This window comes from Papaver somniferum, chromosome 6, assembly GCF_003573695.1.
Source record: "Papaver somniferum cultivar HN1 chromosome 6, ASM357369v1, whole genome shotgun sequence".
Taxonomy (NCBI): domain Eukaryota; kingdom Viridiplantae; phylum Streptophyta; class Magnoliopsida; order Ranunculales; family Papaveraceae; genus Papaver; species Papaver somniferum.
In genome coordinates this window covers 27,720,919-27,734,972 of record NC_039363.1, presented here as the reverse complement: position 1 = coordinate 27,734,972, position 14,054 = coordinate 27,720,919, and the positions used below count along the sequence as shown (strand labels likewise).

Here is a 14,054-nt window from a genome sequence, read left to right as displayed (position 1 = left end):
CTTGCTGTTTTGGTTTGTGGTCTACCGGAAGGATCTCCCTTTGTTGGCTCTTCACTTTGTCTTGTCCATGGGGGCGTGTAATTAGCCTTAGTTGGCTCAACAATACTTTTCGGCTAGACGAGTTGCCATGTGAGTAAGCTTCGAAGAATTCCTTTGCTTTGTTCATATCCCATGGTGATTGTCCGGGAGCTTTCGTAGGGGGAGGGGTGAAAGATAGTTGCTTCTAAAACGGATAAATAACCTCAATAGGTATCACTTCTTCATACTTCACAAGCATGTGACGACACGGAATCCTCAATGAAGACATGTCGGGACAAATACACACATCACCCGGGTTGTCGTAATCTATCTCCTTTTGCATTTCTCTCATCATATGTTTTATTGCCCAATGAGAGACGTTGAATTCTATTCCTCGGAGAAACTTACCATACTGGAAATATAAAGTCATCCTTTCCATTGAGCTTTTCTCAAAATCCTTCTTGATCCTATCGATATCACTCTTAAAGTATTGTTCCATTTCTCGGTGACCGTAACCATGTTTCCTTGGCCGGACTCAATGAAATATTTAAATATCCCATGAGCGGACTCCGCTATACTAGTTGTTTCATTCCCATAGTGTCTATACCGGTTTTTCCATGCACGCACAATTTTTTTCTTGAACTTATCCAACCATTCATTCCGACAATACGAGACGGCAGTTGGATAAACTTCGTTCCAATTGGCAATAAACTTGTCCAAATTATTTTCGTACGTATCCTCGGTAAGATACCAATAAACTTTCTCCCAATCTCTTAAAAATTCCAACCACTTTTTATGATTTTTCTCATGTTCTTTGTCCACTCGGTCTTTGATCTTTCCTCTTTCAGCTTCTTCTTCTTCTTCGGGTGATAATTTGTTCTTGCGAATGTCTTCCTCTAGTTGAACAATCATTCTCTGCTTAGTATCTGCCTTAGTGGGTTCAAACAAGGCATGACAAGATTTTATAACATTATTACGTATATGATATGTACATAGGAAATTTTGTGCATCCGGGAAGACGTCGGATATTGCATTCATTGATGCGTCATCTTGATCGGTTATTATGACCCTCGGAAGATTATTTTCCCGGAAAAATAATTTCAATTGTCGTAATGCCCAATTATAATTATAATCCCTCTCGTTTTCCATTAAAGACCAAGTCAATGTGAATGATACCTTTTCCAATGTTTGCCCCACGATGTTGAACAACGGCATATTGTATTTGTTTGTCTTGTCGGTGCAATCCATCATAAGAACATCACAACATGTATGAGCCAATTTTGCAAGCAAAGGATGCGAAATGAATATTTGAAGGGGCTTGTTGCCCGGACCTCTTTTAATGATACGCGTGTAGTTGTGATCCCAAGCTATCTTCTCAAATTCTTGCACAACGCTCTTCCCTTCCCATTCCACCCTTCTAATACTTTCTTGAGCGTTATAAATTATACTTATAGAAGACACGTTCTTCCGATCCTTTTCCTTGAAGCCTTTGAGAATTTGTCTCGGTTTGATAAATGCTTTAGTCAATCTCTTTACATCCTCAATTTCATGAGGTTTTAGCTTCGCAACTAGGGAGTGACCAACAAAATCTTCCGGATCCGGGTGGTTATGACGGTCGAACCACACCGTACAATCCCATACATTGTCTTTGTCTCTTAAATGGAATACAAGCTTAAAGGGGAAATTATCCTTCCTCGTACGAGTCTTGTATACCCTATTAGTCTTCTTTGGATATACATAACCCATTCTTTTATTTTTATTCTTCTCCTTGTATACCCCACTTCTCCCACAAGCCATCTCAAAACGGAACTTTGAACCTTGGGTATTTCTCACCAACACACACATGTTCTTAAGAGCCATGTCTTTATCCCAAGCAATTGCTTCCTCTTTATATTTTATTCCCAACATAAGGACCATAATGGGAGATTATAAGGTTCATTACAAGCAATCCATTATTAAATTTCAAGATACTAGGTGAAAAGTATTATTTGGTAACTTACCGGAAGCATTTTATAGTATTCCGACGTATCCTGACCAAGCGGTCTTGCATTTGTTGGATCAATATATGTCACCACCTAAAGATCGAATGAAAAGAAAATAAATTAGTTCCAAAAAAAATTAAAATACTATGCCGGACCACAGTGCCGGCATGCTCGACTAAAGTTCCGGCATGGTTGAACATAACCGAAAATGAAAACCAAATTTGAGACGCTTCCGGCACTAAAATTTCATTTGAAATCAGCGCGGAACCACTGGTGCCGGCATGCTCGTTACCTATGGTTCCACGCCGGTACAAAGTGCCGGAATGCTCGTTAATTAATCAACCACGCCGGTATTTAGCTTTGGAAGACACTGCTTCCTGTTGTTTTTCATGCAGTGCCGGTATGGTAACCTTAGAATTGAACCATGGCGGTAGGATATTCCGTAGAATATTTCGTGGTAGCTAAAAATTAACTTTTGTATCGGCATAGTTTTTTGGTTGAATACTATGCCGGATTGAATTTCAAAACGGGGGATATCGAGTTGTCGGCATGGACGTGGTATGAATACAATGCTCTTAGCAGCTTTTTCAGCTGCAAAAATGGTGGATTCAAAGAAAAAAATCAAATTTTAAACCTCTTAGCAGCTTTACCTGTGTATTGGGGATGCTTGTATGTTGTGCAAGTTTACTTTCTTGTGTAGGTTCTTCAAAAAACTTCTCCATGCTCGTAAAAATCATCATTCAAGGGTGTTGGTTCAACAAAGAATTCCAATTGTGAGTTGTTGTCATTAGCAGAAGATTCAAGATATGCTCCTTGTTATAGTTGAGCTAAAGATTCAGCAGCAGCAATTCTCTCTTCACAATCGTCCTCCATTTTCACCAAAAAAAATTCCCTCTCAAATATTTTTTCCCTCCTTCTACTCTCACCTCACTCACCCAAATACAAATAAAAATACACACTAATCATTTAACAAATACTTAAGATTTTTCCTATTATAATTAAACACTAAACCCGATTAGTGAGGGGTAGATTAGGAATTACATAAAATACTTAGATAAGGGGTGACCTTGATTTGATATTTAAATCCAGTTTTTGTCCTTTTCCTCTCCCCTAATTAGTTTTAGTATCCCCGCTCGCGCGTTCTAATTAAACCAGTCATAGCATATATTTAAAAAAATCTAGGAATGATTTAAACAAAAATAAATGATTTGAAAGTTGAAATATGAGATCAGACAAGCTATAAAATTAAAATTTAATGCTCCAAATAGATTATATGAGTAACATGGATTAAGATTCCTTGATTTAAATCGAATCATAGATTTTGAATTAAGATTAGAAATAGGGAGATCAATCAAATTTCAGTTAACAACCCTAAAAGAAAATACCTATACTTTTTCGAAAAAAAAATTCTCAAAAGAAACATCAGGATTAGATTACATGGATAAGACTTTAATCTGATTACAAAAATGAGTTGTAACCAGATTTTTAAATTTTCAAAATCATGAAAGCCATTTTCAGGAAATTTTAGCTCGAAATAGAAAAGTTGAGAATGATTATGGAACGTATCTAAGAGATCATTTCTAATGATTGAATCTTCAGATTCAATTTTTGATTATGAAAGAAGATGATGAAGAAAAGATAACCAGAAAATCTCAGTTACTCCATTGAACGGGAAACTCCTCTCTTTTTTTATCTTTTGAAGCATGTATATTATTAAAAGGAAATTAGATTACAATTTGTCGTGGGTATGTGGTACCCACAGAGTACTGAAATAAAATGTGACTAATAAAAGATGGGATTGCCTGGTCCCATATTTCAGTTGATGAATTTCATGTTTGGCTTCCATCTGCTGCATGATTGGCCATTCCGTCGGCTGCTTGATTTCCTTCCCTGCAGTTGTGTTGAATAGCAGCTTGCGGGATCTGTCGAAGTATACTTTTTATTTCTTCAATCATTCATGTTATGTGCCAAGGTAGGGGATAGAGGAAGTGATTAAGATCAAAAGTTTCTCTGAGTCTGTTTCAAAGAGAACTCTTGGTCATTGCCTATCTGTTGTTGTTCTTGAGGCCAATAGCAGAGCCCAAGTTTCTGCAGTTAATGCAGTCGTAATTCCCAGTGGTTTATCTAGAGCTATTAAAGTTCGTGCATCGGAGTCTCTGCAGATGAACCCCGCCCCCGCAAATCCTGGGTGACCTCTGGCTGCTCCATCTGTGTTAATCTTAATCCAGTTGATGTTCGGGATGGACCAACCTATCGATATTGTTGCTATAATTTTATCTCTTATTGGGTGGTTAAATATCGGTGCCTCTCCTGGTATGATTGGTGGTGAGGAGCGTAATGCCCTGGAGTATTCTTGTTGTAGTTTTTGTGCCCATGCTAGGATTTCTTCCGAAGTTTTTTGCTTTTGTTGGTATCTTAGATCATTCCTTACTATCCATAAGGTACATAATAGAAAACATAAGGAGGAGATTACAAATATTGACGATGGTTGTTGAAGGATTTGGGATATGGTTGTTTGAGGAGTTAAGATGAATATCGGTATGGGGTTGGAATTTGGTAAACTTTTAAGTTGATTGAATAAGGTGTTCCAGGAAGTAGTTATCATTGGACAATGAATTAGAAGGTGACTTGCTAATTCTGGATCAGTAGTATATCTTGGGCATATGTCTGAGTTGGTCAAATGGATTTGATATAGGAGAGAGAAGGTTGGTAATCCTTCATTGGTGGATTTCCACAAGAAAAGCCGAATTTTTGGTGGACATGGTAAAGTCCATAGGAATTTGGTAGCTAGTAGTGGGATGTGAGTTGGTTGACCAAGGGTTAGGCATTTGTATCCCGAAGAGGTAGTGTATTTACCAGATTTTGAGTGTGGCCAGATAATTTTATCCGGGGGGTATTTTGGGGAAGGTGGATGTTGATGATTTTTTGGATTATAGGATTGGGAAGGGTATTTAATTTTTCAGGATTTCAGCAATGGGATATTGGGTCGATGATATCTTCTACTATTTGGATTGGGTAGCATTGTGTCGGGTCTAGAGCGGGTGAGTGTAGAATCCAATTGGCTTCTATAGGAGTTGATAACCCATTTCCAATATGATGGAATATTAAATGTTGCATGGTAGGGACAATTGATGCAAGTTGTCTCCATTGAGGAATGGATGGGGATGGAATGTAATTGATGCCTTGTAGAATTGATTGTTGGTCAAGATACTTTTCACTGAAGAGACTTCCGCATATAGAGTTAGGTTGTTCATGCAAATTCCATATTCTCTTCTTGATAAGGGCCTTATTATGATCACTGTTTTTCCTTATTCCTAATCCTCATTCGGATAATAGTTTTGTTACTTTATCCCAACCTATAGGGTGAAGTTTTTTAATTGTTGAGTCATGTCCCCAGAAAATTCTTGGTGATACGATCTATTTGTTTGTGAATATTTTTGGGTAGGTTTTGTGTTTGCATAATGTGATTTGAGGTGGGAGTTAGGGAAGTTTTGATGAGAATAAGTCTTCCTGTTGGAATTAGGCATTTTGTCATCCATCCTTTAGCTTTTCTGGATAATCTTTGTAGGAGGGGAGCGAAAGTTTGATTAGATGCCCTTCCTTGTTTGAATTGGATGCCTAGATAGGTTGGAGGTTTTGGTGTAGCCAGCATATTTAAGAATTGTTGAAGATCGTTTATCTTGATTGGGTCTAATTTAGGGTGATGGATGATTACTCATTTGGTAGTATTAATTACTTGTCCTGCAGAGGTACTATAGGAGTGGAGCAGGGTTTTAAGGTGTTGGTTACTCTGATCCGACGCTTTATAGATGATCAGAAGGTCATCCGCATATATTAGATGAATAATGGGTGGTGCTTTTTTTGATATGTTACGTCCTCGAACTAATTTTGGTTTTGAAGGTTTACTAGTTTTTTAGATAGGATTTCGGCACATATGATAAAAATATAGGAAGATAGCGGGTCTCCTTACCTGATACCTCTAGTTGGGTTGATGTATCCATGGGGTGTACTATTTATGTTGATTGAGTAAGTAACTATTGTGACGCATAGCATAATGTAGTCTATAAAGGAAGATGGGAATCCAAGTTTTGTAAAGGAGATTTTGATGAATCCCCAGTCTAAGCTGTCATACGATTTCTGGATGTCTAGTTTGAGAGCTATTTTTGGATCTTTGGTTAGGTTTGAGATTCTGATATGATGGAAGAGTTCTCCAGCAATTTATATATTTTCGTGTATTGATCTTTTCGGAACAAAAGCACTTTGGTAAGGGCTTAATAAAAAGGGGAGAATAGGTCTGATTCTGTTGACTAAGATTTTTGAGATAATTTTATATGTGACGTTACAAAGTCTTAATGGTCTGAACTGTGAAGGTTTTGAAGGGTGGTCGACTTTAGATATTAGTGTTATGTTTGTGTGATTCGTAAGAGGATGCACATTTATATTATTAAAGAAACTCCTAACCATTGTTATCAATTGGAGGTGAGTTGTTTCCCAGAAAATTTTAAAAAAAACTTACTTGTATAGCCATCTGGACCCGGAGCACTTTCGGAATTAATGGAGAAAAGGTCTTTTTTGATTTCTGTTGTAGTTACTTCCTTTGTAAGTAGGTCTGATTGTCTGGGAGTCAATATTTGCTTGATATTTATCTCTTTGAAGAGACAGAGAAAAAATCTCGGGAAAAACATAAATTTAAAAAATATGGATCTGGGAGGAATTTTTTTACCAAAAAAGGGTGCGCGCGTGAAGTCTTCTGTGTGTGGGTTTTTAGGTGAATAAAATATGGAAGTAGTTTTCACTTATGGGATTGACATAAGAAATTTAAATGGTCCCTGATAAGAGGTGGTCCAATGCTCTGGATATTCCACGGAAAAAAATTCAATTCTTCGTAGAGAATTAGATCTAAACGAGTGGGCTTCAATAGATTGGGCTTAAATGATTAGAGAAGAGAGAGTAGTAAACCAAAACTAATTGATAACCTCTAAAAGATATTTAAGACTGTTAGCCCAGAAAAAATAAACAAACTGATAAGTATGAACCCTTGGAAAGCTATACGACTAGAAAAGTAAAGCCTACAGGTAGAATGCTTGCAGAAAAACAGAAATACACAGGTCAAGTATTCTGCAGCTTTTTGGATACAATTAAATAACTAAAAAGCAATGCAAACTATAGAAAATCTATTGAAGAAATTTGAAGAAACATGGTGTGCGTTCACAAAAAAAAAACACATTACAGTGAGAGAATTTGCTGCAATGTAGAATCTATATAGGAGATTATTGGACTAAAAGAAAGTTGTAAAGGGGAAATGATTAAGATAGGGACTAGGGACTGAAAAAGCTAAATTCAACAAAGGACTTATAATACTAGGACCTAAAAACAAAATGATAGGAAAAGGGAATACATATAAATTAATTTAACAAAATAAGAAAAAAATAGAAATCAAACCAAAAACAATATAACTCGTAGTCTCTGATGGTATCATTATACAACAATAGTTCACTAATCTACTGCTTCTTATGGAGATGTCAGATACCGGTTGTGTTTGAAATTGTGACCAAGGTTATTATCATTGTTCTTATGGAGATGGACTACTTAAAAAGATCTAGGGAAACAATCCTCTAAGATTTCCAATTCTGGCTGGAGCTTTGGAGGAGGAGGTTGAGGCAGATATGCTAGAGAGTTTGCATATCTTGTCGAATTTCAGCTAAAATAGCATTTATCTCCATCATCTACTTGTTGGTTATCATTGACTAAACTAATATACACCATTATCTCTAGTATGAATTGGCGCTCAGAACGTATATGGATAGAACTTATAACGGGGTTTTTGCTAAATCAATCCATATATATATATATATATATATATATATATATATCACAATAATTTTAAGGCAAGTTATGAAATTCGAAATCAGCCCCATTAATCTGACCTAAACCATTTTCATCGATGTTACAGAAATTGAAAGGTTATCAAAACTGGATTTGACTTGGATTGAGAATGAAGTCTACTTTTTGGATGCTTAAAAATTGATTAAAAGACAAAGTTGACCAAAGATAGGCGAGAAGAATATTTCTTCAGTTGGAATTCAGGGTAAGAGAAAAATATCATAAAATTATCAAACTTTACAATGAAGAGATCTTCAAAAATTATGCATCTCAAGTTCAAACATAAACCTAATAAAAGAAATTCACGGAAAGAGTTATGGACAGAAAATCCTCCTTGAACTTTCCAATGAAAAGAAGTGTAATTCTAAACAAAAGCAATTCTATCTAAATCAATACTCAACTTCAAGGAGTTTTGAATTTCAAAAGAAATCAGAGATACATCGCCATGCCAAACTACAAACATAGTGATACAAAGCACGGCCGCTAAGCTATAGGGATATATAATTTTTCCGGAAGATTTCAAGGACTTGAAGAATAACATAGAAGCATGAGACACACGGAAAAACCAAAACAGAACCCAAACCCATAGAGTTTAAAGGAGAAAACTAAGTGTTCAAATTATAAATTATAAAAGACTCCAACATAGAATTCCAAGAGAAAAAATATCTATGATGATTATTAGTAATGGGAACAAAAACCAAGTTTAAGAAGATATCCTTGGAAGAAGCTCTGTATGGTTAGAGGCGGACACATATATAAGCCAAAATCACATGAACTTAAATTGAAGGGAAAAAATAGCATTCTATCATATTCACATAGAGGTAATCGAATTAGCATACATTTAGCTGCGGCTCTCTATTATTTTATTAATGAAACTGTTAAAGTTTGTTTGGTTAAACACCATTATTTGTCTCTTTTAACTCTTGGATTAGAGTCTTTGCTCCTGGATTTGAGTTTTTATCATCACTATTAAGGAGTGGATTCTCCTTGTCTTTTATCGCTTCCGCTTCTGTCATATCAGGTGGCATCAGAGTAGGTTTTCCTGCGATGGTCATCTGTAAGGCCGCCTAGAAGAATCAGTCGAGGATTCATGTGATCTCTAGGTTTTTATCAAAAAAAAAAATCGTTCAGCTGGTCATTCCCGTTTCCCAAAGTTTCATGTGCTCCAGGAGGTCCAGGTTCGAGCCCCTAATGGCGTAATATTGCAAGAATTAACATGGAAGGTAGAGTCAGCTTTCCCCCTTGTGACACAATCTCAACCCCCCCCCCCCCATCCTCTTCGGCTCTCTTTGACCCATGAGGCTCGCTGGTAGGCTAGCACGGCAACCTGTTCAATTAATATAGTAGTACGTTGTTGGATCTTAGCTTGTTAGGCTTCAACTAGTTAATGTAATACTCTTTATTTAATAAATATAAGATATTTATATAGAGATTGTTTAAAAAAAAGATTGTTTCATCATCAAGTTGCATATTCCAGTTTGGATTCGTTTCCGTTACGCCAATCAGTTGCTCATCGAAATATCTTGGTATGATATCTTACAGTTCACTTTATGATGTTTTAGTATTTCACTTCTTATGTACTAGAAATCAAGAGCCTAATAGCATATATTCCTTACACAACAATCACTCGTATTTAGAGCAAGTCTTATGGTGGAATCCATCCATCTTCCATGCCACCTCAGCACTTGGAACTGTGGATGGAAGTGCAAGTGTAATGGTGGAATACAAGAAACGCCAATAAGAATAGCGTAAAACGCTAATAATAATAGCGCATGGAAAACGCTATTAAGAATAGCGCTTGACCCAAGTCAACGGTCAGAACGCTATTCTTAATAGCGCCAAACGCAATTGTTAACAACGCTTAAATAACGCTATTGTTAATAGCGCTTTTTGATTCTTTTATACAGTAAAACCATCGACCCTTCTTCTTATTCCCCAATTCATCACTCGAGTGAAAAAAAAAAAGAAAAACCAAAACCTAAAACCCCCCTTGTTTAATTCTCATAGCATGGTTCAAATCAATGAAATTGTTTCAAAGGGTTTGTTCTTTGCGTTATAAGGAATCTAAGCATACTTCAATTTCTCAATTTGATTTGGAATCCAAAGAGAGGTTAGTTGAATTATAATTTGAGTTTATTTTATGGTTTGATGAAATGTTAGGGCTTTAGATGATATTATTGTTGATTGTATGCATGATACTCGATTGTATGATGAATGATAACAATTTTGATTCTAACAATGACGAATTTGACATGTAATTTAGGGTTTTAGATGATGAACATTGTGTAATTTAGGGTTTTAGATGATGAACATTGTTAAATTTCCATGAGATAATGAATTAATTAACATGTTTTAGTTACATTATGTAAACAATTTAAGTGCATTGTGTGACTATATTGTTTTTATTTGATGATTTTGTATAGATTATGGATATGGATGTGTATATGATCTTGAGTTCAAAAGAATCGGATGAGAAACATATTTCTACAAGTATAGACCCACTTGATACACAACATGATATCACGTTTAGAAGTAATCTAGAAGACCTTGAGGATTTATATAATCGTGTGGTGGTTCATGAAAGTGCTAGTCAAGTTCTTCAAAATTCCGGCCTTGCTAGATTTTTTGAAATTAGAATTAAGAGAGATGATCAACAACTAGCTTATGCAATTATAGAGAGGTGGTGGTATAGTACCAATTCGTTTCATTTCCCAAACTTTGAAATTGGTTTCACCCCTTTAGATTTTGTTCACTTAACCGGAATTCCTGTTAGAAATGGTCGTAGAAGATTGGAACACGCCGCTAAAAATAGATGGAAAAGTATAGAAAATCAAAAACTAGAGGATACCTACTTTAGACCTATGCATGGGTATGCACACTACAACAAGCATTCACCTGAATTTCCTATTAGTTGCCTCGCAAACTATATCAAGGACAATCCAATTAATGATGAAAATTGGGAGATTGTGACTCGATACTTCTTATTATGGGTGATTTCAAAAGTTTTAATGGCACGTACCACTACAAGAGCAAGCAAAGTTTGGATCGATTCCTTGCGTGATTTGAATGCGATTGGTAATTATGATTGGGCTTCGGCTTGTTTTAGTCACTTGTATAGTAGCATGAGTGTGGTTTCTAGAGGTGGAAAAAACATGTGTGGAATGGCGATGGTTTTAGAATATTGGTTTTACATATATTTTCGTACTTTGACGCCTTTTCTCCAAGAAGGTGTACCGACTGATGTATGGCCTGCAGTTATGATATTTAAGAAAGATAGTCTAGTGAAGTTGCAAAGGGGTACTTCCAAACACTCTCTTAATACAGCTCGCCAACAAATTGAGTTGAGGACAATTGTTGGAACGGAATGGCAACCATGGTCTACTACTATGTATAAATATCATCCTGATATAGTGCATGCTCGTGAAATCTCCAATCAAAGAGTGGCTTTCTATAATCCGGAAAGCGAAACTAGTATCATGTATCTTGGTGAACGATGTTTAAGGAAAACAAGGGGATTTATAACAATTCCAAGAAGTCCACGTGAACGTTTGGAAGACCTTGCTACCTCCCATGATCCTATTGATGTGGTTGAATGACGAGACTATAAGCATGTTGATGAGAGCATGTATGTGTGGTGGTGGAAGCAAAAATATATTGGATTTTTGCTCCCAGAAACATATCATCAAGAAAACAGAGATGAAGTTGGAGCTGCAAGTACTCAAGATCCGACATTTCTGGTGAATCAGGTCCCCCCAATACATCCATCACGGTATAAGTATGACAACGTCTCATAAGCTTCACCTAAATTTACAAGATTTTCTTTCTGTAGCGCACGTTCAGACAGTGAAGGCAACCGTGTTCAAGTGCCTTTACAAGAACCCGATCCTCCTCCATTTACGTATGATGTTAATTGGGGAACAAGGGTTAGTAATTTTTGGTTTTAACTCCTTCAATTATTTTTTTGCCATATTATTATGATTTTCTTTACACATTAGAAGTTCCTTAATATATTTGCTATCTTGATGTTTCTTTTCAGGAGCAATGGAAAGATTTTGCGCATAGGTTGGCTATGTTAAATATTACAAAGGACCATTATTGGTTTGAAATAGTTCGGGCACGTGCTCTTGGGGAAGGATCGACGTCAACCCAATCATGTTATGATCTTGGAGGCTACTCTCAATGGTCTAGCCGTAAAAGACCAGACACAAGTCAATCAGATGATGCACATGGTCATTATGTTCCACAAGAGGAAGTAGTTCCAGAAGTAGTTCCAGAGTCACAATTAACTCAATTGATGAATAGTGGTGGGATTGGTCTAAGTGAAGATGAAATGTCAAGGATGTTAGGATTAGGATGAGGGAACTTGTCTTTTCTTTTGTATGAAACTTGGATGTGTTTTCTTTAATGAACTTGTCTTTAATGAACTTGGAATGAACTTGTATGAATGTCTTTTCTTTAATGAATGTGTGCATGAATGACTTCTCTTTTGTATGAATGTTTTTTCTTTTGTATGAATTCAAAAATCTTGGAATGCTTACAATATTGAGTTTTGTTTATAGGTGCAATATGGATGATGAAAATCCGCTAAGGAGGTATGTACTAATGACGTATGGTATCGATCTTAGCATTGGTGATGATATCGAGGAGAGAGCAATTGTGGTGTACCAGTATATGACTCAAAGAATGCATAGGCTCTTCTAACCGGTGCCTCAAGAAGTATTGACGCGACAAATGGTGGAAAGACACCGAGAGGATGGACATGCAAGAATGATGCATGACTACTTTGGACCTAACTGTACTTGGGGCCCTAAGAAGTTCCACCAGCGTTTGGGTATGTATCGACCTCTTTTCTTACGTATTCTAAGTGAGATTGTTGTTGCGGATCCTGCTTTTGATTTCCAAGTTGATTGTACCGGAAAACTTTGTCACTCTCCCCACATGAAGATGTATGCCGTAATGAAATGTTTGTGTAAAGGTATATTCGTTGATAGCACAGATGATTATGTCCGTATGGGAGCGCCAACCGTCTATATGTATGTGAAGAGGTTTACCAGGGTAATTGTTCGCCGCTTTGGTCCAAGGTACGTGCGACTTCCTACAAGAGAAGACACGGAAATATTATTGCCAGAAAATGCGGCTAGAGGTTTCCTGGAATGCTTGGAAGTGTTGATTGTATGCATTTTCGGTGGAAGAATTGTCCAACAGCATGGGAAGGTACGTTCCGTGGGTATGAGAAAAAACCTACCATGATCTTAGAAGCCGTGGCATCATATGATCGGTGGTTTTGGCATGGTTTCTTTGGAACGCCAGGGTCGAACAACGACTTGAACGTCTTGGCTCAATCTCCACTTTTTGATAAGATGGTTAATGGTTTAGCAGCTCCTTGTAATTACCGCATCAATGGCCACAGCTACGACAAGGGTTACTACTTGGCGGATAATATATATCCACGATTATCTTGTATAGTGCAGTCATTCAAAATTCTTCTTCCAAATCAGCCAGTTAAATCGTTGTTCAATAAATACCAACAAGCGAAGAGAAAGGATGTTGAAAGGGCTTTTGGAACTCTCCAAAACAAGTTCCAAATAACTAAAAAGCCAGCATGTTACTGGGATAATAAGGATATAAACTTTATTATCAAGGCTTGTTTGATTTTGCATAATATGATCATTGAGAATGAAAGACGTAACTTAGATTGGGGTCAAGTCGTGAACGAACCAATACGACAGGTTACTGGAATACCGAGGTCATACCACGCGTTAAGGAATGATGAGGCATATCTCCAACTCCGCAATGATCTTGTTCAACACATTTGGATACGACATGGACTAGGTCTCAGAGACGGTGAAATGTCACCAGAATCTCCCCCTCCACCACCAGATGATCTTGATGGTTCGGATGGCGAATTCGATCCTACCGATGTTTACCCAGCAGAACAGCTTTAGTTGCTGCACTTGGTTGCAATCCTATGATTTTTAGATTTTAAAATTAAGAAACATTAAGATTTTCATTGTATTATTTATGGTTTTCATTGTTTTCAAAAGAGAAGAAAAAAAACTAAGTATGGATTTTCAAAAGAGAAGAAAAAAAAAACTAAGTATGGAACTTGAGGAACTGGCTTAGGTTCTGGATGTTTTTCAAGAAAAGCGCTAATAAGAATTGCGTTTGGCG

General features: G+C 36.8%; 2 protein-coding genes across 2 annotated transcripts; both read left to right on the top strand.

The window, feature by feature from the left end:
- Positions 1-10,309: 10,309 nt before the first annotated feature.
- Positions 10,310-11,479, top strand: LOC113290681. Its single transcript, XM_026540266.1, has one exon. It carries the CDS (start codon positions 10,310-10,312, stop codon positions 11,477-11,479), a length of 1,170 nt encoding a protein of 389 aa, XP_026396051.1.
- A 1,135-nt stretch (positions 11,480-12,614) lies between these two features.
- Positions 12,615-13,828, top strand: LOC113290680. Its single transcript, XM_026540265.1, has 2 exons — positions 12,615-13,110; positions 13,194-13,828. Exons 1-2 carry the CDS (start codon positions 12,615-12,617, stop codon positions 13,826-13,828), a joined length of 1,131 nt encoding a protein of 376 aa, XP_026396050.1.
- Positions 13,829-14,054: the final 226 nt, after the last annotated feature.

Coding starts and splice junctions, on each gene's coding strand:
- LOC113290681 (XM_026540266.1), top strand. CDS start 10,310: ATGGATATGGATGTGTATATGATCTTGAGTTCAAAAGAATCGGATGAG.
- LOC113290680 (XM_026540265.1), top strand. CDS start 12,615: ATGGTGGAAAGACACCGAGAGGATGGACATGCAAGAATGATGCATGAC. Junction 13,111..13,193: donor TGGGAAGGTACGTTCCGTGG/GTATGAGAAAAA, acceptor TTGGAACGCCAG/GGTCGAACAACGACTTGAAC.